Here is a 27407-nt window from a genome sequence, read left to right on the forward strand (position 1 = left end):
CGTTGTGGTTGGATCAGACTGTGTTGATTCTACCTGGGAGCAGACGGGGCGCACCTGGAAGTGGAGTCTCTCAAACGACCGATCCGTTTCCACTTTATTGTAAGATATTAATGAACAAAGATGGAAGCAGCGGATGAATAATTAACTCAAGCGGCAGTTTACAGAAGAGCTGACATTAAGAGCTGAGCCAAGCAGTAGCGGAGTGCGCCTCTGTCCCGAGACAAAAACACGGCCCTACAGGTGTTTTTTTTACTTTTGCTATTTCATGTCATTTGACCTGGATACATTGCACTGCAATCATGCTCGGTGCGGAGAGCAGACTGGAAAGCCGGTTGAACAAGCTGGAGTCCCTCATGAGGAACCCACAGTCGGCACTAAACTTGGAAACCCTGCTGGTGAGTTTGCATTTACCCTCTGGGTCTGATACAGGTAGTAGTGTCCCAGTTTAGACATAATGAGCAACGCACACACACACACGCACACACATATGCATAGCAATGCTCTGACTTGTTGTTCTGTCGTGATCATAGATCACCTGAAGAGACATGTCTGTTGTCTTAGAGGAAAGCTGGAGTAAACCAAAAACCAGACGCACTGTCTGCTTCTGAAAAGCTCCGTTGACATTTGTTTATCAATACTTTGGCTTTCAATCAGGGAGGCAGCGGAGGGAAACCCCACGTGGTGCCTCCTTTTCCTTTTATGAATACAGTTTAATCCTCATTTTTACAGTTTTGATGGAAATATATGATAGGAAATTGAGTTTGACAATCAAAAAATATGTATTTAATAAAGGGGGCGTGAAACTGAACCTTACCAATCAAGGATTCAGACCGAAGAGCTAATTAGTGCCCTCCCTAAAACCTGAGTTCATCCATTAATTGTTTTCTTTTCACTCCATCACTGTCCATTTGTGATTTGTCTCTTGGTGAGGCCTCTAATTAACATGTCCTCTCTCTGCCCTGTCCTAAGAATGTACTTGGCAAACTTTGATAAAACTACTGCTACTGCTATAAGCTTCCCGGCCCCAACCTTTGACAACAAATACACTTTTATTTAGCTGATATGGAGTAGCTTTTGTCCTGGCCCTCTCTCTTAACAGGATCTCAACGTAAAACCTGCCTTACTTTTCTTTTTTTAGGTCTACACAATGCACAACCAAGGCCTATCAATGCAGAGATACCCGAGGATATGTCAAGACGGGATTAACTTGCTTTTCTACATGGTTTCGCGTTCGCTTAGCAAACACGATCGCATCATGTTTGAGTTATTCAGCTGCTTGATTACATGTTTGATATCAACAGAACGCTACCATTGTTGGTGGTCAGTCAGGTTATCCTGGTGACATTTGGAGCAAAGACGAATCATGCTTAGTGTTTTCAATATGTCAACCTGATGAATAGATGAGACAGTTAAAGGAGATTTGATGTTGTATGTACATGGTACAGGTTGTCACACAAACAACCCTTTCATCTGCAACATTTCCTGCTGGTCACTTCCTGGTATTGAGATGGAGTTAACCTGCCGTGACCTCACATCAGTATTTCCTGTTTGTTCACAATCATTTTTGTTGTGTTTGCCCAAAAGATGTGTTCTGAAGCGGGGGTTTTTCAATCCGCAGAAGAAACAGATTTGGGAGCCAGTCGATGACGCTTTTTCTCTAAAATAAGCTGTTTTATTTCTGTATGTATTTCCTGTGGATTGGTAGGGACTTGGTCTGTGCTGGCAGGACTGCAGTTTACATTTTTTATTCTGAGAACCCCTCCATTGTTTGCTGACTGTGCTCAGGCAGTATCCGCTCACGGTGGAGTAGGTGGGAGGTGTTGTCTGAGGCGAGGACACACTACTGTGCCTAAACGGCAGGATCGTGTTCAGATTTGTCCAGATTCCAGAAGTGAAAATCAAACCACTTTCATCTAATTTTCCTCGGCTCTGGCTGGTCTGAGGCTCAATCGGGAGGCAAGATGTTTGAATCCTGAACCCTTCACCCTGCAAGATAACATGTACTGACTGTACATTGTAAGTAATGGAGACAATCATGGTAGAATAATAATAATAATATTATTATGATAAAGAATAAAGGCCTCTTTTTTCAGTAGTGTAATGCAATTTTGACATTAACCCCATGTTACTTAAATAAACTGCTAGTCTCAGTGACTCTCAACTAAGTCCCTTTGTCTTACTGGTGTCAAGTTCCAGATCATTCTTCAACCAACAAACTCTCCACAAGACTGCTGCGAACTGTTGTCAATAACGTGAAGCCGATCTCATGTCGCTTGTGTGTGTGTGTGTGCGCACATCTATACGTCCTTGTGACACACTTATAACATTGCTCTACTGTGCTACTAGTGGTTTTAAACAGACACCTTTAAACTATCTTGCAAAGCTTTTTCGATACAATGCCATTACTGTATTTATAACTTTTGGTACTTGAAATGAATGACAATTATTTGACAAGCGAGTCGAAAGCCCTCGTTAAGGATGTCATTTCTAACTCTCTGCACATTTACAGAATGGTGATTTCATTAAAAAGGTGTGGGTTCAACCTTTATGTTTAAAAAGCGGTTTCAGAGACGTGGATGTAAGACAGGATGTAGCAGCCCAAAAGCTTCATTATTTCAGTCTCGCATTCCCACAGACTACACAACACACAAACACACACACACGCACACAGCAAATGGTTCATTTCAAGCTGCTAAAATTAGATTATATTTGCGTATGTACATAGAGTTCAACATTCTCTGTTGAGTTCCCTCTCTACTGCAGTAACCATGGCTGTTATAACTAGGGCTGGGCTATATAACAATATTATATCGATAGCTTCATTTGAGACTAGATATTGTCTCATATATATAAATATATATATATTGTCGTTTCCTGGTTTTAAAGGCTGGAGGTTAAGTGATGTAATTAACCAGACTGTTCTGTCTTGTTTTATTATTTGTCTTTACCCAAAATGATCACAGATCCTAGCACGCTCAGCCTGAACCATAAGCTGTTTGTCCCACAATAGCTTCTGAGCCTTTAGGTCTATTTCCACCCGTCTGCGGTGGGGGGGGGGGGATCGCTCCGCACCGCTGCTATTTAAAGGTGCAGAATTGTTCCACATGCCCCTGCCCACCCACTCACATATCCCCGAACAAACAGTCGGATAGACACCGCTGTGGCTCAACCACGCTACCCCACCCACCCACACACACACACACACACACACACACACAAACACTCACTGGATAACTCCATTTGACCCTTGTTTCTGGGGAACAGAGGGTCATGCTACACCCCCACCCACCCGCCCAGCTGCCCTACCAGCCTCATGTGTTTGGATCACGCAGACATTTTGGTTCAAAGTGGAACTCAACACCGCTGATTTAAGCACCGATGACACTACTGAGGCCCCGGCTTTTGGTCTGATGCTGCCGCTGGCCCTCAGTGTTAAGCCATAGGGAGGGCTTTGTGTTTGTTTGGATAGAGCGGGTGTTGGTGGGTCTGTGTTTGGGCAATGGGGCGAAACAACATCATGTGACTAGTTATTGTTGTATGACCTGTTATGTCTTTACATCCAACCTCCATTGTCTAGTTGTCATTGTTTTGTTATGCTGCAAATTAGCAGTCTCATTTTCTCTTCCCGTAATGTTGCATTTAGGAGCTCACAGCTCACAGGAATGTAATTCTTTCCTTCCTTCCTTCCTCCATTCTTTTTTGTTATCTTTTATCAGCCAGAAGAAGGTCAGGGTTGTCTTACAAGACTTGTCCTGGTAGATTAACAGGAGACTTCCCAACATAAATGAAACTTGAAATCAGCTTAAAACATTACTATGTTTCTCTATTTGTTAGAAACATGTTGAATCAGTCAGCCAAACCCAAGCAATATCATCCCAATTTTGTTTTTCCATACACCAGTGGTAAATCTAGAAGTTACATATCTTATATTGTTTTTAAATCCACACGCTTGTTTTTAGAGGTTGATTGAATATTTTGTCTTTTCTGTTTTTCAGGATTCCGTGAACGCGCTGGCTCATGATTTGAACTATCCTGCCCTGCGGAGAAACAAAAACATAGATGCCTTTCTGAATCGATGTAAGAACGACAGTGTGTTTGGTGACGGTCAAGATTCTTGTGCTGAGCTTGAAAGATGCCTACAAAGTTGTTAAATACAAACCAGAGCACTCTAGTCATGAGGGATTGAGTATGATACTTGTTTTTATAGTCTTTAACAACTTCCCATACCTTTTATGACGATCCTTCTTCTACGGCCCACATTCTAGAGACTCTGTATACAGTAGTAGTTGTAAGCAAAAGGTCACATGAGAGATAAGAAATGTATGAACAAACACCTCTGTGGTCTGATTCTGGTATTCAAATCAGATGCTGTTTGGCCCGGACAGATTCTACAGCCAAATTATCAGTAAAAGTTAAATTTGTGTCACTTTTGTACAGACTTTCTGCTTTTTCTAATAAATATTAGAGCTTATGCTCTTTATCTTTGTTTCGACCTGAGGTCATATACAACGAATGTGCCTCATGTTAGAGAAAGAACATAGCAGCATGTCTTCTAAAAAGCTCTAAATTCATACCACCCACTGTACTTCTAATCAGTCTTTCTCTCCTAAAGACATCTGTGGCTTTAATACATTAGACTGGTCTCACTTGTAATTAACTTTTAACTGTGGTCAGCCGATGCAAATTTCGGGCCCTGTACAACATGTTAACCCTCAATGACCTCTCTCTCTCTCTCTCTGATCCAGCAGTTAACTACTGACTCTTTCCTTTGAACCTAATTGGTTGCAGCTTGACCTGTGTGTAACGTATCTGTCCGTCCCGCAGATGAAAAGACGGTGAGTCAGCTGCGAGAACTGCAGGTGAAGCTTGAAGACTTCGAAAAAGTGAAGTTGATCGGGAGAGGAGCCTTCGGAGAAGTGCAGCTGGTGAGATGCTTCTGTCTGTAAAGAGTTGATAAACAAAGTGGTATTAATATAAATTATGCTGCATGCAGGGCAGTTGCATACACAGGTAGAGTTTCTACAGATGTTACTGAATACCAGAAATGAGAACCACTAGAGGGAGCAACAATCTGGTTAATCTATCAAAATATAAAATGTGTCTCATGTCTATCTCCTCATCATGGCCACATTTAAGTTTTTAAAGGTGATTAGTTCAAGCAGGCATTCCCTCCATGCTCCCAAGTTTTCCAGATGTTTGTCTCTTGTGCTGGTGAAAGCTTGAATCTGGTCTCTGCTGAGCGTCTTGTGGTAGAAACAAGCCTGGACAGGCTCAGTGTGTGGGAGAGGAGTGCGAAGTCTGGTGTGGGGGTGTGGAGGGGATGCCGAGTATGTATGTGCTTGCAATCTTGTGTGAGCATGTCTTTCTATGGGTGTGTGCCTACAATGATGGGCTCCCCTCTCTGTCTCTCTGTTTCTCATGTTATCTTGGTCATTGTTACATTCTTACTATCTTGTTCTTCTTGTGCAGTTATCTCTGTTTACACGCCAGCGTCTCCTCCTTTTGTCTTCCCCTCCGCTGCTGCAGGTCCGTCACAAGGCCTCCCAGAAGGTTTACGCCATGAAGCAGCTCACCAAGTTTGAGATGATCAAGCGGTCCGACTCTGCCTTCTTCTGGGAGGAGAGGCACATCATGGCCTTCTCCAACAGTCCCTGGGTCGTCCAGGTGTGCATATATATAGGTTTTATTTAATTGAAAACAGACAATATGCAACGTAGTGGAAGGATTGAGCATTTAAACAAGAGAGAAAGAAGCTTAACCATCAGAGCAAACCTCTTTCCGCTACAGAGACTAAACAGGTTTTTGCCTCTCTGAACACACACATAATACACTTTCTATCTACCTCAATTGTTTTTTTTTAATTCTTGCATCTTGTCTCCTGCCCTGACATGTCCTGAGATAAGAATATTTAAGCTTCTCCTCAGCTGAATTGTGGATTGTACATAGATCAATATCCAGATGTCTGGAATGGGAATATTTCATACATTCAGGGTAATATACAACATGTGCAGGGATGAATAAAAACAATATGAATAAAATCTTCTGTCATACAATATCTAATTTTATGTCACAATATCAATATATTATAAAGCTTTTAGAAATTAAATTTAGAAACGGTTTGTAAATAAACCATCTATAGGGGAGATGGATAAACTCAAATATGCTGATATTTTTTAACTCAATATCAATGTGAAACAATCGCATAATGTGGGGATCACTATTGGTGCTTTATTTTGAATTATATTAATTGTATTGGTAGTACCAGTATAAGCATATAGGATAACCCACATGATCATTTCATTCATATCACAATGTATAATAACATCCTGTGTTGGGCTTTCAATGACTGTGTTTGCCGTTCCCTATAGTTGTGCTGTGCTTTCCAAGACGACCACCACCTCTACATGGTGATGGAGTTCATGCCTGGAGGCGACCTGGTCACGCTCACCATGAACTACGACATACCTGAGAAGTGGGCTTGCTTCTACATCGCTGAAGTAGTGCTCGCGCTGAACACCATCCACTCAATGGGCTTCATCCATCGTGACGTCAAACCGGACAACATGCTGCTGGACCAACACGGACACCTCAAACTGGCAGATTTCGGCACGTGCATGAAGATGGACTCGGTAGGTTAATGTTATAGTCATGTCGTTGTTGTTTTCCAATGAGTTGGACCTGGATAGATCAAGATAGGGACCTAGGAACGTTTTACATTCGATTTTACTCCTTTAATTTTGAAGAAAATAGTCAGTTGAATGGAGAGTGATTTACTTTTCTGTTTCAAGACTAGTGGTTCTTTTCTGTGCCCTAGAGCACCACCAAGTGTTCATATTGCAAAGTTAAGCTAAATGCAGCACTCTTGCATCAGGTTGTTAAAAAGGCCCCAGCAGTCATTGTGCTAAGCAACCTAGAGTACGGCTGAGGTCCCGCCTCTGGTGCGATTGTTTTTCCACCTTTTTGTTTTTACCACAGCAAATTTCTAAACAGCCGGTTCAACAAGTGGCTCTACACATTTAAGCCTTCTGAAAGTCCACCAGTAGACAGAAAGTGTCTTATAAACACGGTCATAACAGTCCAGCAGAGATCTCTTTCCAGTTGTCTCAGAATGTCTGGAGCATTGTTAAAAGTTCAGTTGTATTTTGTAGAAAAAAAGTTTTTTGGGAGATAAAAAAAGAGAAATTGACATTGCTGCCACGGTTCCCTGCAGTGGAAATATGTTTTATTTATTCTGCTTTCTCCCCAAACTCTACCAACCTTTTACTCTCTTGCCTTCTCTCTGCAGTAAATCCTGTGTATTTCTTTGTTTGCAGACGGGCATGGTGCATTGTGACACAGCTGTTGGCACACCAGACTACATCTCCCCTGAGGTGCTTCAGTCTCAGGGTGGTGATGGGTACTACGGCCGGGAGTGCGACTGGTGGTCTGTAGGAGTCTTTATCTATGAGTTGCTGGTCGGTAAGTGACCCACTATACACATCATGTTCATTTTTTCTCCTGTTTGGTAGTTAAGTTAAAATCCTAAACATTTCCATCCTAAAAATCAGTCATGGTACATAATTCCCTTCTTTTTCTTTTGCAGGTGAAACTCCCTTCTATGCTGAGTCCCTGGTTGGAACTTATGGGAAGATCATGAACCACAAGAACACACTCATCTTCCCAGATGACGTAGCGATGTCTCAGGATGCCAAAGACCTCATCTGTGCTTTTCTTACCGACAGGTTTGCACATAAAAAAACTCTAAATCATAAAAACTAATACCTCTGCTTTAACAAGATTTCAGAGCATTTCACAATTTCAGGCTACTTGTTATGTGCATACACATTTACATTTTCTTTTGTCTCTACTATTATTATTATGTAACTGATAGTTTGACTATGGAGCAATGAACAGAAATAGTTTGGATCACAGGAGGCCCCCACGTAAAAACTCAATGTCAAAAGACTTCTAGAATCCCCACCGTACTGTAGACTCCCATTTGAGATGAGAAACATCGTAAATGAAACATCGTCAATGAAGAGTGTGAGAATTGTGTCCAGATCAGACAAGTCAAAGTTGAGAAAAATCATCTCGATTTAAACACGTTGCACAACCAAAGGTTTTCAGTGAGATTAGGGCGAGATAGCCAAAAAAGTTCAGTGAAAAAAAACATAAAGTTGTGGGGGTAAATTTACATCCAGTACAGCTGATTGATTAAGTGGACTTTTTTCTAATTCACAAAACAAGTTGTCAAAAGATAAGACTAACTTTGTCTTTCTCGTCAAACTGATTGTTAGTTCCCAGCTACCATCTAAATACAAAAAGTGCCGTTTTTATGTGTGTAATAACGTGTTATTAGTATTAAAGGTAAAAATGACATGACGGTGTGGGTCATGTACTTGGTTAGTGGCCCATCCCCCTGGAAGAAACCACTTCCTGTTTACATTAGTAACCCCGCCCCCAAAGAAAGCTCAAACACAGGCCCTTTCTGCTTCAATACAGAGCAGCCTTTCATTTTTCCTCACTCAGTTTATTTACCTTCTCACTCACTATTCTCTCACCACAGACAGAATCTCACATGTGTGCGGCTGCCCAGCCACACACACACACACACACACACACACACACATCTTGAACACTGTCCGATACATTCATTCACAACCTAACCCACATGCTCTGTCACTGTCGCCGCGTCTTGTTGAATCCTTCCCGTAAGCACTATCACCTTTTACCTCTCCTCCTTTTCCATGTGTTTCTCATCACCCCTCATTTATAATGTTCTTCTTCCACCTTTTCTTGGTGCCACTTTCCATTTCTCCATCCTCACCCATTTCTGGCATAACTCTCCACTTTGCACTCCTGCAGTTTTCTGGGCATTGAGACACGGCCCTTTGCAAGCCAGGCTTGGTTGCATGTCAGATTTTTAAAAACTTTCTTTCTTCCACCCCGCCCCTGCCCTCTCTTCCTCTTGGCTGAGTCTGGAATGTCCCACACGTGGCAAGCCCAAACTGCCGCACCCCTCCATCCCTGTACCCAATGGGGGAGGAGGGAGGGAATGGGGACGAGAAAGAGAGAGAGAAAGAGTGTGTCGAGTTTTAGAGTGAGAGAGGAGAAGGAGGGAAGGCAGCGGCAGCTCTAGCAGTCAGGTTTGAGTCAGTCAGAGTTGTTGATGTTGGCTCCTGCGCTCTTATCCTGCGGTCTACACTCCCTTTCTCCTCCTGGATTTACATTATCTGTCTGGTTGGAGGAGGTTCCAGTGTCCTCCAGTGGTCATGCGGCACTCCATGCTGGTCAGTGTGGTCAGTCCCTAATGGTCGCTCTTGCTAGGCCGTGTGTTTGGCATGACATGTTGATGGTGATGGTGGGTGGAGGGGTGTGTTTTGTGTTCAGGCTCTGCTCACAGTCTTGGTCCTGTTGCTGTGTGCAGGGAGGTTCGTCTGGGCCGCACTGGAGTGGATGAGATCAAATGCCACCCTTTCTTCAAGAACGACCAGTGGACCTTTGACAACATCCGAGAGAGTAAGTGTGTGCATGTGCATGTTTTTGAACATATCCCCACAATGCTGGTGCAGATTTCTCTTTTTCCATCTCTGGTAAAGTGTGTCTTGTTCTTTTTCTACCTCTCATGGCCATGCCTCCTTTTTTTTGCTTATAAGGCCCACTTCCTATATTTTCCAGCCCGTTCCTCTGCTTCTTTTCTTCCATCTCCTGAGCCATTAAGCCTGCATACATGGAACACATGCTCTCCATATGTCCACATCCTTTGACATTATATGAATGAATGCTGTGCAGAGCAACAGAGCACATGATGCATGAAACCCAAAAGATAACCAGCTGCATATGGGTGCCACTCCAAAAGAATAGATTAGAGAGAATGGAGAAAGTAAGCAGAAAGTACTGCAGATTACTTACTTACCGGCAATACACACACTGATGAAACTGAAAGGCTATTTAATGAAAGTCCACCAACAGAAGAATGTTGTGTGTAGCAGCAAAACTGACTGAGGTTTGGCTCAGTGCAAGATGTTATAATAACTGCTACAATACATTTAGATTGTTACATTACCTGGCCTTTGTGATAAGTATTTATATTGGTTAAATGCAAACTTAAAGAATAATTCATATGTAATAGGTGGAGATATTATATTTACATTATCACTTGGTAAATCAGCAGATGAAATGTTATATCTGCCAGAAAATGATAAATGCTATTTAATGTGATGATTGATTGACATCATCCAATTATTGCATCATCGTTGTGGTTTCATTTCCATTTACAATTTTACAATAAATTACAAGTAATTCAACATCAAATCATCAATGCAAAATTAGCTATATTGGAGTTAATAGAGTTAATATATCCCATTTAAATGAATTTATTATATATGTATTAAAAAGAAAAACAAAGCAAGGTAGAAGTTGCAAAAAGAAAATTACAACTCAATAAAATCAAATAAAAAAACAAATCAACTTAAATTGTGCTTTTTATGTTTCTGTTAAAACCCCTATGATATCCATTGGTTGTTATGTTAATAAGTTAAAACTTAAGAAAATAAGAGAAGTGATATATGAGGAATATGAACAGGACCTCTGTGTCTGTATATAATCACATGCAGGCTCTTTCTCCTTGCCCCTCCGTCTCTCTGCTTCACCTGGCTCTGATTAGGAACAGACAAAACTTCTGACTGAGCTTCAGACTGCCTGGCAGTCTGGAACATAAAACCATTACTGTGCCACTGCTGTGCTGCTCAGCTCTCTTCATGTTTGCACATGCATGTCCAGTCTCACACACACACACACACACACAAACACATGGTATCCCACAGAGCTGCATGTACCTCCCAACCCTCTTGTGTCTGTTTACGGAGGACTTTACTCCCTGCTGAGTGTGGCCACGATGACTCATGTTTGGATTCTATTGAAGATTCTCCCAGTTGTCTTTATGGTTATCAAGCTTATTAAGCATTGGGATGGTGATGAAAAGAAGCCATCACCATGGATGGATGAATGAATGGATGCTGGGACGGGAGGCAGCACCCCCCCCCCCCCCCCGTAGCGGCGGGTGGGGCAGGCTGTGCGGCCTGTGTGGACAGCTCTAATGAGAGGGGCGCCCCAGTTTGGAGGGTTGCTCCCACTCTCTCACTCTCACTGTGGCCTCGGCTGCCTGTCATTAGCCGCCCGCTATCAGAGAGCATTCTGGGAAGTCGTGCCACAAGGGCCTCCATGGAGAAGCCTGTGTCTCTTTCTGTCTGACCACGCTTTTTTTTCTGCTTCTTCTTTTTTATTTCCCCTCATTTGTTTCTGTCCTGTGCTTGATCTCTCCCTGTATTTTCTCCGCCATCTTTGAGTCACATTTATCACGCTGAGGGTTGTGACTTGACCCAACAGTAATGAGCTCTTTGCTCAGAGCCAGAATTTCACTGGTCTGAGGAACTCGATCCATAATGGCGGCTTTTTTTCTCAATTAGGAACTATTTATAGGTTAAAGGACCAGTTTAGTTTTATCTGATTGGCCCTTTTTACGCATTCTTGTCTGCCTGTTGTGTTGTGCAGACTTTTACAGCTTCTCAAAGGAGCAGGCGTTTAGTCTTGGTTTGTGAAAGGCGCCGTGTGTGGGGCACAAAGCGAGCACTGTACGAGAAAAGGAGTGGTGTCAGCCTCACGCCAACCTGCAGAGTGCTTACTCCTACTACAAGCAGCGCCCAGGTTGGCATAGAATATACTCAGGAAACTGAGAAAATGCTAAGAATTTGCTGAGGATGTACTTTAAATTTAAATACCTGCAACACCAGGTTTTAATATTTGATAGTCTCAGTTAATGTAAAACATCTTCGTTCCCTCTTCCCCCCCCTCTTGGTTTTGCACCTCTTCCCCCCCCCCTCTTGGTTTTGCACCTCTTCCCCTTTTGATCCATCATGACTCTCTCTCTGTTTCTGTCGTCCAGCTGTGTCTCCAGTTGTGCCCGAGCTGAACGGTGACATAGACACCAGTAACTTTGACGACATAGAGGATGATAAAGGAGCTGCTGAGACCTTTCCTGCACCCAGAGCTTTTGTGGGCAACCAGCTACCATTCATCGGCTTCACTTACTTCAAGGAGGACCAGTAAGTGTTTTATTCTGATTCTTCTACCCTGCTGTTGTGCATAGAAAGTATATATTATTTTAATGTACTTTTGGTGATGATACTGGGATTAGAAGAAAATGTTGCTCCCATGTGTGGGAACTTTCACAAGGGCCTCTAGACTCAGGTTTAAGGACAGCACCGTGCCTAAAATGCAAGCGGTAGAAAAAGACAGCTTTACACCCAAACCTTTAATACAGCCTTACACCAGTCAGACACTGTATGCCTGTTCGAGCTCCACACTGCTACCTTGTTCTGACTGCCCCTTTAAAAGCCCTCTTTGCTTATGATGGAGTCTAGTTTTTTAACCCCGGTCTTGATCGGTAGGAGAAGTAGTAAAAAACATGTATTGTAAACTTGAGATCCTGTAGCACTTTAATCAGCAATGTTTTAACCTCAGGGGTTTAAGATTCAACGACTTGCGTCTAAGCAATTTCTCTTTTACATTTATCTGAGTCAAGGCCAAAACAATGCCATTTAAGTTAGTAAATTACTATCAATCCAGTGAACAAGTGTATGCAGGTTGTAGCTATGTATACATAAATATTGAATATTTCTTTTAAAGGGATGGCTTTAGATCAGGTTTCCTTGGATTTCAGATACAATGCATCCTTAACGGTCCATTTTAGGATATAACTTTTCAGAAATAATCCAAATTTCTTTGCCTTTCAATTTTTAGAATTATGAACACTGTGCAAAAACTGTTTTTAAGGGCGTGAATTGTCTTAAAATGATCGCAAAATGGTTTCAGATTTCTTTGCCATTTTGCAGCCATGTGGCAGAGTCATGTAATGGTTCCCAGAGATAAAAAAAAGTCCACCACCATATTGGTTAACAGTTGGCAACAGACAGTGTGGGTTGGAGGCATCCTTTGGGGTTCTCCAAAGGTAAACCCATCCAGATGGAAGAAGAAGCTCAAAAGATCTTCAGCTTTTTTCTACAACACCACAGTTTTGTGCTAGATATATACTTTATTCAACATACAAATGTCCCCCTGGGGATGAATAAATTATCTATCTATCTATCTATGTTGGTCCTATAAGAGTGTTTCCTGCATGGTTATGAAGTGTGCCTTGGTGAACATTCAGCTTCCTCTTGACTACCCAGTTGGCATTGTGGATCTGGCGAGGATAGTAAAATTAGACATGAGGAAAGTGTTGGGTGTTGTAAAGACAGTGACAGACATCCATTGGTCTCCTCTGTCCCTTCTTTCTCTGTCAGGCTGCTGAAGGGAGGTAACAACCGCTCTGTGGAGGACAGTAAGGAAAACTCTGAGGATAAGGATAATTGCTCGGAGAGTAAGAAAGAGGTCGGTGTTTTTGTGCATGTGGTCTTAATATTATGGTAACAGAGGAGAGATAAAAGGCATAGAATACAAGATGAAAATGACCGTTAAATAATAGCATATTTCTTTTCTGGTCTTCTGTCTGTCTGTCTGTCTGTCTGTCTGTCTGAGCAGCTGCAGAAAAAACTGCATCAGCTGGAGGAGGAGGTCGACCATGAGATGCAGGCCAAAGATGAGCTGGAGCACAAGTGCAAGTACGACTAAACAAATAGCACAGGCGGAGCTGAGCAACATTTTTTTCCAATGCAAATACCGGCGCTGACACACTACAAATATGTTACCATTTACTGCAAACCTTTTGTTAACTTTTCTGTCACGATAAAGCATCTCATTCAAGGATTAAATTGCCAAAACTTTGAGTTAAGGATATTGAATTTCTACCATAAGAATGTCTTGAACTGAATATCTGACCGTCCAATTTTTATATCCAACATTTTAAAGGTTGCGCATGTAGCATTTTTATATTGATCATTATCACATTCATTCTGAGACATCGGTATAATTAATATTAAGATTGGAATTCATGTTGTGTTTGATTGCTTTACACAAGTTCCTCATAAGATAGATGTTAAAAATGTTCCACCAGTAAAGTAAATATTCTGTTGGTGACCTGGTGTCTGGTCTTAATTCAATGATTTGTGTGAAAACTTTTCTCTCCCCCCCCCAGAAATGCCACCAACCGTTTAGACAAGCTGGTCAAAGAATTAGACAAGGAGGTAAGGGTCGATGCCAATTCCACCATCTACCTCATGTGATTAAAAAAGGAAAAGCTAATAATTCCACTCGTGTTCTTTGTGTTTTCCTTTCTGATTAGATGAGTAGCAGGCAGAAAGTCGAGGCCTCGCTGAGGCAGCTGGAGACAGAGAGAGCTCTCCTGCAGCACCAGAGCGCCGAGAACCTGCGCAAGGTGGAGATTGAATCTGACCGAAAACGCAGCCTGGAGAACGAATGTGAGCACCTGGGAATATTTCTAAACATTTAGCTTGAATACTTACAAATATGATGCAAAATGCATCTGATTTCATGGTAAGCCGATTATTTAACCAACTGTTTACGTATGTAGGTCTTCACTTGTTCTCATTTTCATATATTTTACTTGCAAAAAATTGTTCCAACATATCAGTCTGACTGTTAACTCATTAAAACATTGTAATAAGCCACGAGGATATCTGGTAGCTCTGCATCCCACTGTTTATATCTCGGTATATATTCTATACGTTTCTATATTCTGGCTATCAGTGGGTGGATCGTGGTGTTTCCAGGGTCCACTGAATGTGATTTATCACGTACTGCATTAACTCTTTTATTTCTCTGTATCTTAAGTGAACAATCTGAGGGACCAGCTAGAGGATCTTAAGAAGAAGAACCAAAATTCCCAGATCTCCAATGAGAAGAACATCCACCTCCAGAGACAAGTGAGGGAAAGCTTATTAAGTTCCCCGAACTAGATTTTCTTTTTTATTATGCTTTACTGTAGTTTTCATACTTATGTAAATCAAACATGCTAATTTAATAATCCATATTCAAGCAAGCAACTGTGACTGCCGTTTTCATTAGTCCTCTGCTTTTGCCTAATTAAATCCCTTTCAATGTGGCTGCTGCACTGACCCAGTTCAGCCTGCAGGGAAAAAGATTCATCCCGTCTGTTTCTCATCTGCAGCTTGAGGAGGCCAACACCCTGCTGCAGGCTGAGCAGGAGGCGGCAGCGCGGCTGAAGAAGAGTCAGGCAGAGGTGCAGAAACAGGCTCAGAGCCTGGAGGCCAGCCTCAGGGAGATGCAGGAAAAGTGCAGCCAGCTTGAAAACAGCAAGATGGAGCTGGAGAAGCAGCTGATGGGGCTGCAGGCCGAGCTGGAGGAGGAGAGAAGAGACCGTAACCTCCGGACAGAAACTATCAGTGACCTGCAGGGTGAGGCGTGGTTGTCTATTACACTTTTAAACAAACATTTAAACATTCCACGTAGTTTAAACACGAGACTATGTAACTTTTGAGAGAAGAAAGATGACGCTTTATCTTACAAATTAAAAGTTTTATTTAAAAATAAAAAATGTCAGTGCATTACATACAAAGGTTTTGTTGCTACAGCTTTATTTGGTCTGGTATGACCAGTTTGGTAGTTAGCAAGCTGTATATCAGACATGAAAGGAGTCAGTTTTCTAACGTTATAAGCTTTCTTCCATTGCTCTATCATAGCTTAGCATTTTATCTAAATGCTAAGCCCAATACCATAATTGTCAGTTGGAGCTACAGGGGCTGCTGTTCTGCAATAGTTACATATTCTCACTTTATTGGTCTGTTTATACACATAGTCTGCACACAGTGGTTGGAAATGAACAATAAGCGGAAGAAAAACACTGTTAACCTTGGCAACCATTATTTTAAAGCGTGTTTTATTCTAAACTTTAATTTGTCTGTTGAAATGTGGCAATTTTAGCGAAGTTAGAATGTACCAGTCCAAAAGGTTTATTCACTGAAGTAAGTGCAGCTAATCAAACTGTGATCTTCACGGGCTCATTCAGTAAACGTCTCCTCAGTAGCATGGAAAAAAGGCATTACACAACTTGGAGCTGGAGGCTGGACATTGGTTATTAGATTGTGTTTTTGGACCAGGCCTTGGGAAATATCAGATCAGAGGTGGAAACATCTGTTCAAAAGGCTGAGAGTGAAGCAAGAGGCTGTGAAAGCCAAAACCAGGCCGGAGCCAGCACCTCTTGTGAAACGCTGTTTGGAAACTTAAACGTGTTCAGTCCATGCAAAGAGGAGGCCAGTCGCTGAGGTCAGAGGGGACATACCAAAACAAAAGTGTTGACTGTTTGCTGCGATGGCTCGTGCTTTTTTCCCCCTGCTAAAACTCTCCACGTGGGTGGAGTTACTTAAAGGGAAAATAAACATTAAGTGTGTTGTTTTTCATACTTTGGTGGGAGCAGGAGCATTATGGAATGTCTCACCTAGGATTTGTTTTAAACTAAACAGGTATGGTGCATTTTCTTCTAGTTTTTTTTTTTTTTTTTTGCATTCACTGCACTCCAGGTCCTCTTATATTCCTTTCATAATTTCTTTGTGATTATTTCCTCATCCGTTTTTCCGATCAATCCACTTTAGGACGTATCTCTGGCCTGGAAGAAGAGGTGAAGGAGGAGAAGTCCTGTCTCTCCGAGGTCCAGACTGAAAAGAAGCAGCTACATGAGAAGCTCAATGACCTCGAGAAGGTTAGTTGTCATTTCTAATTGCTAATTTCCAATGTGAATTGAGAGTCGAGGCTATTCCAAGAGATATCAACTTAGCAAACTTAGCAAAGTTGACATTTCTAGATTACGTTGACATTGTTCTCCAGCATTTAGAAAATGTACCTTTTAATACAAAACACCCCAAGGTGATGATAGCCAATAGAATATCCCAATATCCCCTTTGATTCTATAGGAGAGGAGCAACCAAGAGATTGACTTGACGTTCAAGCTGAAGTCGCTCCAGCAGAGTCTGGAGCAAGAAGAGGCAGAACACAAGACCACCAAAGCCAAGCTCGCAGATAAAAACAAAATCTACCAGACCATCGAGGAGGCTAAGTCTGAGGCCTTAAAAGGTGAGCAAGTGGGAGGACAAAAGTCTGAACGACGATAGCAAGATGGATGAAGTGCTTCAGCATATGGTCAGTAGTTTAAATCGTGTTTTACTTAGCTCGCTTAACACAAATATGGAAATAAAAACACAAAAGAGCACGGGTACTATCCATTATGAAAGTTGAAAAAGTGTCTTTAGTTATTCAGGAAGGCTGGAGAAGAAATGAAACAACAGATCTTTGACAAACTGCATTTGACACGACAGAAACTATAACGCGCTGGCACTTCAAGTGGCACATTGAATGCTTGGTAGATAATTCCTACTGAGGGGGTTCTCCTGGTTGTTTTGTTTGGTCCAGAGATGGAGAGCAACATGCAGGAGGAGCGCAGCATGAAGCTTCAGATGGAGGGAAAGCTGCTGCAACAAGAGAAGGACCACTCCATGCTGGACTGCGACTACAAGCAGGCGCAGCAGAAGCTGGACGAGCTGCACGCACAGAAGGAGAAACTTTCTGAAGAGGTGCGTCCTGCTTTTAATCAACGAATCGCTTGATGGAACATTAGAGCAATTTTCAATACTCAATATAATTATTTTAAGTAAATCAAATAAAAAAATGTCAAACACAAGGTTTTGTTTTCTCCATTTTGGATATTTGCAGCTTTTCCTTATATTTCCTTCGAACATAACCAGAGTCCTTTCAAGTTTTTAACTGATGTTCAGACAAAATAAGCAATGGGGAAATTGCAATTAAACACCTCTGGAACCTTATTTTCCAACTTTTTATAGACCCAACAATTTGATAGAATAATCCATAATGAAAATAAGCATTACTTGCAGCCCTTACTCTTTGTTCTGCAGCTTATTGTTCCCCGTAACTGTCAATTAGTGCCACCACTGATGTGTGTGTGTGTGTTGTGCAGGTAAAGAGCCTGAGTTTGCGTCTGGACCAGGAGATCCACAAGCGGAGCATGAGCCAGAGCGATCTGAAGATGCAGAACCAGCAGGTGTTGGTGCTCTGCTCCTCAGAGAAACAGCTCAAACAGGAGCTCAACCACCTGCTGGACGTGAAGCAGGTCCTGGAGAAACAGAACCAGGAGCTACGCAGGTCAAACACACATAATGGCAGATTGAGCATAATGCACATTGAACATAAACACACAATGCACCCGAGTTTGTTGGCCAGGAGCAGTGATTGACAGATTGTTGGTCCTGTTCCAGGGAGAAGCAGGAGGCTGGTGGCCAGCTGAAGGAACTGAAGGACCAACTGGAGGCTGAGCAGTATTTCACAGTAATTCTAACCATCAATTTTCCTTCTTTTGTGCACCTTGTCTCGCAGACTATTAAAAACAATCTAAATCTATCTATAATATGGGGCGTGAATGGGACGATAGCAGAAGAGTTTATTTTTCAACTCCATCTCAATCTGTGACATGAAATTAACTGAATCTCCGGCTGTTTTCCTCCCAAGACCCTTTACAAGACGCAGATCCGTGAGCTGAAGGACGATGGTGAGGAGAGGAATAACCTGTTCAAAGAGGTGCAGCTACGACTGGCAGAATATCAGGAGGAGAGGTAACCAGTGTAAACACCATCACCAGAGACCCTGCAGCACTAAAATGACCTGATACCACTTCCTTGACCAATTGCTCCCTCCTTCTTGAAGGCTGTGCTCAGAAACCTTTCAGCAACATCCAACCCTCTCTGATTTTTATTACTTTATGGCGGCGTCATAAATTCTCTGGTTTCTCTCACAGTGCACAATAAATTCAGTAACTCTACTTTTAGTTTAAACCTTCTACAAGTGAATTATTGTTTCACATAATATCCATCGCTAGGAGCGCTTTCAAACTTAAATTCCTCACAGCACTACAGACAAATTTTGCTGGAGACAAAAAGTTAAAACTATAATAAGTGTAATTCATTGACAAAAAAGGTCAATATTGAATGTTTGTCCAATCTATCGGCAGTCTACCTCTGAATGTCATGATAACAGCAGGGTTTTTTTGCAGTAAAAGATTGACCCACTTCTAGCAATTTAATAATATTGTAATAACGGTTCCTTCCCATCCTCCCTCTGCAGGGATTCCATGACAGCCCAGCTGGAAGCCAGTTTGACCAAGGCTGACTCCGAGCAGCTGGCTCGCTCCATCGCTGAGGAGCAGTACTCCGATCTGGAGAAGGAGAAGATCATGAAGGAGCTGGAGATCAAAGACATGATGGCGAGACACAAACAGGAGCTCGGCGACAAGGAGGCCACCATCAACTCGGTGAGATTAGAGTCGGGTTCGGGACCATTTTAGTTGATTAGGAAGTATGTGTACAATTGTAATATTAGTGAAGGACTTATTTAGTTGGTTTGATTTGGTTGCGGTCTTCTTTCCGGCCTTTTGTTGGCACTTTGTGACCTTTCTTTGCGTGCTACCGCCACCAACTGTCCATCAGTGGAACAGCCTAAAAACTGACAGAAAGAAAAGAAACAGACACAACGGTCAGAAACTCGATAGGGTACCTTTTAATTAGCAATCGGCTAATTGTCTCTAGCTAGTTGCAGTTGGATTAAAATTGAGGACCAGCAATGACAATCACAGTAGTTAGGATCACACAGAATAGAAAACGAGCTCAATTTTTTCTAATCTGCTATATAGATGAAGTTGTATTGATTTGTTTGCTACTCTAACGACCTCTACAGCTGGAAGAGTCCAATCGCACTCTGACGGTGGATGTGGCCAACCTGGCCAGCGAGAAAGAGGAGCTCAACAATCAGCTGAAGAACATGCAGCAACGTGAGTGTCATTTGAAGTTAACGAGGGAGATTTCTACAGGAATGACATTTCCCTCAGCCCTGGAAAATGTGTTGAAAAGCTGTCTCACATATCCAGATGATTTATGGGGTGAGGTGCTATTAAAATGTCATGACAATTAGCCATTAATCTCTTCATCAGGGAACCAAGTGTCTGTAGAACGGCAGAATATCGGTCTTCAAACTTGCAGTATAATTAATGGGTTACTTCTCTGAAACTTGTGCAAAAGTAAGTAAAGTTTACAAGCCCTGAATTAATATTCTTCTCTGCTATTTATACAGAGCTCCAGAAAGGCAAGGAGGAGGAGAAGCAGATGAACTCGATCAAACTGTCCTTTGAAAAGCTGATGCAGAATGAAAGGACACTAAAAATCCAGGTGTGTGTCTGGGCGCCTACACAGGTCTGGAAAGCCTGGAATATTTTCTGTACTTTCCTACTTTTACTGTCTGGCATTTTACGACTGTTATGTCACATCATTTGTTGTTAAGAATAATGTTCAGCTGCAGGCTTGTGTTGAACTCAAGCCTCACATATAGATCTCTGACGAGCTATGTTGCTGTGTTTTCGCTCCCAGGCTATCAACAAGTTGGCCGAGGTAATGAACAGGAGGGAGACGGGGCGAGGAGGCAACCGAAGCATCGACACTGAGGTGCACAGGAAGGAGAAGGAGAACAGGAAGCTGCAGCTGCAGCTGAGAACGGAGAAGGAGAAGCTCAACAGCACCATCATAAAGTACCAGAGAGAGCTGAACGATATGCATGCGGTCAGTATGCCATCACTGCACACCAGCATATATCGACAAATGGCACGAATATACGCACACTAAATTAAAAAAGTGTACAATAATTTTGTGTTATTATAACTGAAGATTATAGAAAATACGTTGAACTGCGCTTAAAAACCTGCTCATGTCTGTTATTCAGGTGGTTGCAGAAGAGAACCAGGTGCGTCTGGATCTTCAGATGGCGTTGTCCAGCAAAGACAGTGACATCGAGCAGCTTCGATGCCAGATCACTTCCCTCAGCGTTCACTCTATGGACTCTACTAGCATCAGCAGTGGCAACGACCCGGACATGGGTGAAGGATACCCAGGTAGACAAAGGAGACTTTTTCTCACACTCACCTTCCTATAATTTGGCACCAACACGAAAACACTTTTGCATGCACTTCCTGCATTCCTCTTGCTGCAGTCTCTCTTCCTGAGTTTGTGCCGTATCCTTTGTTTTCACTTTGAGTCTCTTCCAGGCCAATTGTTTTTTGACCTTTTCCTCTATATGCTTCTTCCTTTTCCCCCCCTCCTCATTTCACCTCAAATGTCCTCTTCATGGTCCGGCACAGTGCGCATTAGTCAATCTCACACCTCAGAATCAATGTCCTTCACCTACCAGCGCACACACAAATCTGTCTGCGTTGACACCCGGCCCAGCCTTCACTCTGCTCACACTCTCTTCGACTCTGAGGATGAGGATGAGGATGAATATGACGGGCAGGTGGAGCAGGGCGACCGTCCCCTGGCCCTCACTTACGAGCAGCCCCCTGAGGCTGAACCTGCAGGTGACCCTGCATGGCGGTTCAAACCTGCGATAGGGATGCAAATGAAAAGTGCAATTGACCTAACAAATGTTTATAACATTCATTTGAGTTTTTTTTTTTTTTTCTTGAACTGAGAAAGAAATAGCCCAAACCCTGGTTCAACCCTGCAAAGTTTCTGCTAATCCCTCTACTCTGTTGACTCTGTGTCTACTGTGCATTAATCCTTTTTAGCGCTCACTGGACATGTGAATACTCACAGCTTGATGTTGCTGGCCTGCTTTGGTCAAATTTATCCCACTGCAAAAGATGTGGGGATTTTTCTAAGAGTGAAGTTGGTGTGCAGAGTTTTTCCGAACATAAAAATAAGGCGCTCTCCATTTTAATTGTATTCTCCTTTTAATTGACCTGCCATGTGTTGTGCCTGAGATTCCTTATAATCCGTATAGCTCCCACTATAGTCTGTTGTTGAAATGAAGTAGCAAAGCTTTATGACACTTGCCCTTTGGTTACAGCGAGGAATCATTTCCTCTCCAATTAATGAGGTTCTGTTTAAAGAAAATTACACCAAATGCCGCCATTTCAAAATGTCAAGGTGTTCTTTTAAGTTGTTCAGATGATTAAAGGCAGCTCTCCGCTTCGTGTTAACATCTTCTGTTTTTTTTTCTCTGCCAACTAGACTCGAGGCTCGAGGGCTGGATTTCACTTCTTAGCAAGAACACAAAGCGCTTTGGCTGGGACAAAAAAGTAATGTATCCACCACCATATCTCATATCTACAGATTTGTTTTCTTTGTAATCACCATTACCATTAGGTCATTTCCCCCTCTAACCTTCTGGCCCTTGCGTGCCTTTCCTTTAAAGTATATTGTTGTGAGCAGCAGGAAGATCCTGTTCTACAACAGCGAGCTGGACCGAGAGCAGGCCAACCCTTTCATGACCCTGGACATCGAGTGAGTGATTTAAAACATGGTTTGAACATGTAATACCAAAAATGAATGATTATGGTATGAAGAATGTGATTATGGTTATTAGAGTTGATGCTACCAACAGTCGACGGCCATACTAGTGTAGTTGTGTGTGTGTGTTAGCATGCTAATGTTTACTAGTTGGCACTAAACCCAAAATACAGCTAATTCTGTGGAAATTGCTTTTGCAGGTATTTGATCATAAACCAAAATATTAGACAGATTCAAATTTTGACCTGATAATGGCGCAAGATGAAAAGTCTCACAAACCACATCTCATTGCAATCCATCCAACAGTAGAGACGTATCCTTTAGTCAGCAGGCAGTCAAATACATCAAATATATAAAATGGGCAATAAAAAGATGTTTTGAGAAAGTGTTTGTCACCGCAACACAAAAGGCCTGCAGCCATGACTGGCCACCCGAAATATTATGCAGTTTGCTGCAGCAGATTGTGAGATTAGCCGTGGACAGACACAGAGGTGCACACTCAGTCATGCACACATGTAAGCGATGACATTAATCTCCTGCCGGAGATTTAAATAAACAGATATACAGAATAAGAGCAAAAGACAGACGTTAAAACGGCAGTTAAATCAATATTTTGTGCACTTATTAATGACCCTTGGGTCTACTCTTAACTCTTGCCCCTCTCTCCCTCCTACAGTAAGCTGTTTCATGCCCGACCTGTCACTCATACTGATGTGTATCGTGCAGATGTCAAAGAAATTCCAAGGATATTCCAGGTAATGAGCTAGGACACTGCCTGCTGACGTCTCTTTCTTTTCCTTCTTCCTCCTTCCTCGGTATCAATCAGGTTCTCAACTCAACTGTCTACCTCAAAAAATCTCCAATTAAGTTCCTTTTCCTTTCTTTTTTCTTTCCCTAGATCCTGTATGCCAATGAAGGCGAGATTAAACGTGAACCGGAGCCTGTAGTGGAGCCCGCGGCGTATGGTGATCGTCCTGCCTACATCAGCCACAAGGGTCATGAGTTCATCCTCACTCTGTACCACTTCCCCTCCAGCTGTGAGGCCTGCACTCGGCCCCTGTGGAACGTTTTCAAGCCCCCGCCGGCCCTCGAGTGCCGCCGCTGCCACACCAAATGCCACAAAGATCACCTGGACCGAAAGGAGGAAGTTATCGTGCCCTGCAAGGGTCAGTGCGCTCAGTCAAGAGTTAGTGTAGAACTTAGGACCGTCAACCGCACCACTGTGTGTGATGAATTTGATGATACTTGGCTGATATGTATTGGAATATTACTTGGATTTGATTACTCTGGAAAAATGCTGTTTCTAATGTGTTTCAATCCCTTTCTTTTACAGTGAACTATGACATGTCCACTGCCAAAGAGCTGCTTCTGCTGACCAACTCTCAGGAGGAGCAGCAGCGCTGGGTCAGCCACCTGCTCAAACGCATCCCCAGGAAACACCCAACAATGAGTCCTCCCTCTGCAGCGCAAAACAACCTTTCTGAAGCAACGTCGCGCTCTTCTCCGCGAGGCTCCCCGCGACCTTCACCCAGGGGTTCGCCTCGTATGTCCACCCATCGCGGGGCCATCAAGATCCAGGCCAGCAGACAGCAGCAGTCATCAGGGAAAACAAGGTGAGGACTGGGAAGATTTGACTGCATACAGAAAATATGATGAATTTGTCACCCATATAAAAGCTTGGCTTGTTTCTGTTGTATTTTCTTTTTACATGAGTAACAATTTTTTTATAATACCTTTTTATTTAACATAATAAAAACTCCAGAAATGTATGTCTTTGTTAAAAAAGGGGGGGTTGACTATCTCAAATAAAAATTGACATTTCAGATTTTTGTAAATGGTCATTTTAAAACTGTTTACTTTTGGACTCTGGTGCTAATCAACAGCTTATTTGTGTTTTCTCTTAATTTTTTCTAACATCATCTTTTCAGTGTCCCAAGATAATTTAATTCATTGTCAACTAGTAATCAGTGTCGTTTCGCAGTAGTAAGCGTAGCTTTTGGGTAAAAAAAAACTCAAAATATGAGCTAATCTTACAGAAATCTATTTCAATTTCAGTAAATTTTGTTTTTAAAAAACTGAATCATAACCAAAACAACCTTACTACTTACTTTGTTGTTTCTGCTGATGATTCTGAATCATATGCAGTTGAAAGGGGCCTAAAGATGTGGCTGATACGTGATGTAATGCTCTAAACAAGGTTCCTGAGTCATTTGCATAACGCTGTATGCAGCATTAATGCTCCAACATGGCTTCTCACACCGCGTCAGCAGCCACCTAATTGAGTAGGAAACCATTATGAGAGTATCACTAACTGTAACTGTCTTGTTTTCTGTCATTAACTAAGACACTCAGTTGAGTTTGCTCTCTCAGTCACAAGCTAACTGGCTCTCATCCCTCAGCACTGGCCCCATGCTCCGTATCATCCTCCATTGACCTCTGACCCCACCATTCTAACGTCTCTCATGCTGGGAGACAGTAAGTAGCGAAGCTTGTTGCGCTTGTCCGCCATTCCATTACGCCGCGCTGCCGTGTCCATTAACACTAGCCTCATCATAGCAAGCAGCATTCAGTCACTGAATTCACTACTCGCTGCTCTGCACTGCCCCCTGCTGAACTTGGCCTATATTGCCCCAGCAGTTATGAAGCACGAAAAGCCTTTGACCCCCCCAAGATGAACCTCATACTTACCGTTTCAGATTGCTTGAGTTTGGCCTGAAAGACTGGAGTTGGCCGTTGGATGATGTCGATAATGATGATGATGATGATGATATATTCCTCTGAAGGAAGTGAAAGAGGGGGTACAGAGGGTAACTGGACCTCTACATGCGTGTTTGCAGTTAGCACGAGGCATGTTTTTGTGTGATTTTTAAAAAAATTTCAGTTGAGTGGAAAACAAACAAACAGCATCGTTGCTACAAGAATAGTTTGACGGTTTGGGAAGTATGCTTTCTGCACATGCTTTTTGAACAAAAAGCCAATTGATATATATCGGTAATCTTGGTCTGCATGTTTGCAAGAAGTAAGATATTAAAGCAATAGTTTGACAGATTGGGAAATACACATATTTGCTTTCCAGCAGAGAGTTACGTGACTATGCAACTCTCATGTCTGTACATTAAATATGAAGCTGCAGCCAGTTAGCTAAGCTTAGCATAAACCTGGTTCTGTTCGAAAACAACAGCATCCGTCTACCAGCAACACTGTAGTTATCCAACTAGTTAACAAATATCAAGAATTTTGCTAGGGTCTTTATGCTAAGCTAAGCTAATCATCTGCTGGCTGTAGCTGCATATACTGTACAGACACAAGTGTTATCATTCTCTTCAAAAGGCCAAAAAGCGAACAAGCGTATAATGTGCTTTAATATTTCACCTCTTGCAAACATACAGGCTAAGATTATTCCCATATCTGTCCGTTTTGTTTGTTTTTTTGCATTTTATTCGTGCATTGTGTGTCTACCGGATAGCTTCCTCGTTTAATATGTGTGGATTTTGTGTGGGTGTGCCTTTGAAGCTCAGCCATTCTGTTGGTAGCATCACAGGTTTTCACATTTTCTTTCTCTCTCTTTATCTCTCTCTTCACAGTTAACCCTGGCTAATCAAAGATGTCGTCTTTTCATCTTTGCGGATTAATGACCGGATTCTGGAAGCAGTGCCTACGTGTTATTCCTTAAGGGAATTACCGGTAGACTGAAAAGAAAACACTAATCATGGACAGAAACATTCACAGAAACGGGCAGTTGTCATGAGAACTGGGGCTGCCTTTGTCATTTTTTTGGTTATTCAAGAAAATGGGTATTCATATAAGAGTGAGACTTCATCTAAAGAAAAAAATAAAAAATACACTGTGATTAAAACTGCCTTATTTCATAACCATCATGAGAAAAAACACGGGACCTTTTATTCTGTCGGAGGCAGTGACTCACATGGATTTGTTTGTGAGGTGTTTGGCATGTGTGTGAACATTTGTATATAGGATCAAGAGGTCTGTCTGTGTATCGTAACACAGAAAGTGTAGCTCATAGTATATGATTGTTCTATTTTTAAGGCTACAAGTCAGCAGATCATTTAACAGTATATTCCTCTTTTTAATAAATGCAGTTTTAATTACACAAAGTAGATCGATTACAACATAAGACAGAATAATGTGAATCGAACAGAAACAATGTGTTTTTCTTCTCGCCATTCATGGGAAATTCAAATAAATTCTCTTACCCAGAAAATGTATAATTCATGTTTCATTCATTGTTTATTAAAATTCAACATGTAGGATATATATCAATATAAAAAAAAGCATGACAATGATTTATATTGTCTTATTTTTAACCTTTCAGTCTGAATATCACACCCGCCACTAAAATGTAGACGCTGCATGAAGCAGTAAACAGGCAGTGACTGAAATATATAAAATCAAGTTCAAGTGAGTTCGTCTTTTTTTTTGTCAGGAAGAATTGGGGAAAACTGGACGTCTGTTTAGCAGCACCTCTAAAGCTCACCAATAAACATGTTTTATCACGTCTGTTTAACCTGTTGATACGTACCTGAATTATTAGTGTGGTATCAGTGAGATCTTAATGGTCTGAAGATATACTCATTAAAAATCATACAGCTGTGTACACTTTATAATAATACGAAAGTGATGTCACAACATCGACACTATCAACACAGAAATGTTACAGGAGTATTGTAGTGATGCTTCTGAGGTGTTGCACTTGACTACAGTGTATTTCAGGAGACTATTTAAACTATACCAGAATAGGTCTGTCTCTATCTCACCAGTGCATGTGGAGTGAGTGGGCTTGACTGAAATAAATCTTTCAGAACAGCCTAAAGCCAACTGGCACTCATCATACATAATGTAATGGTTCATCTTGTTGCCCATCTGCTAAAATCGTATTTCATACGGCAGGTCTTATCCATTCCGTCTTATCAGCTGTGTGACTGTACTGTATGTTCTGGTTAAATAACCATGAAGCCTGCTGTACCGACCGCTGCGACCTCAGATGGCACGCAGCCTTCTCCTGGCATTTCTTCCTTCTCATCGTGATTCAACATTAATTTGTCTCTCGTCTTTTGATTTATATTTCTAAAAAGGATGTCTTTCTTGCAGTAGTGT

General features: G+C 42.0%; 1 protein-coding gene across 1 annotated transcript; it reads left to right on the forward strand.

Moving 5' to 3' along the window:
• LOC142942372 (rho-associated protein kinase 2-like) lies at positions 1–26502 on the forward strand. The gene is made up of 32 exons (XM_076084665.1): positions 1–395; positions 3996–4077; positions 4825–4925; positions 5527–5664; positions 6369–6629; positions 7314–7458; positions 7583–7721; positions 9407–9498; positions 11924–12083; positions 13323–13410; positions 13561–13640; positions 14114–14162; positions 14261–14396; positions 14770–14861; positions 15107–15353; positions 16548–16654; positions 16866–17025; positions 17362–17522; positions 17924–18108; positions 18222–18291; positions 18472–18575; positions 19084–19270; positions 19693–19786; positions 20086–20180; positions 20379–20567; positions 20728–20896; positions 22014–22081; positions 22198–22286; positions 22969–23047; positions 23191–23458; positions 23626–23905; positions 25877–26502. The coding sequence occupies exons 1-32, from the start codon at positions 300–302 to the stop codon at positions 25878–25880; spliced, it is 4215 nt and encodes a 1404-aa protein (XP_075940780.1). The 5' UTR covers positions 1–299; the 3' UTR covers positions 25881–26502.
• Positions 26503–27407: the final 905 nt, after the last annotated feature.

Source organism: Anarhichas minor, unplaced genomic scaffold, assembly GCF_050575085.1.
Source record: "Anarhichas minor isolate MPS153535 unplaced genomic scaffold, ASM5057508v1 ptg000136l, whole genome shotgun sequence".
Lineage (NCBI taxonomy): Eukaryota > Metazoa > Chordata > Actinopteri > Perciformes > Anarhichadidae > Anarhichas > Anarhichas minor.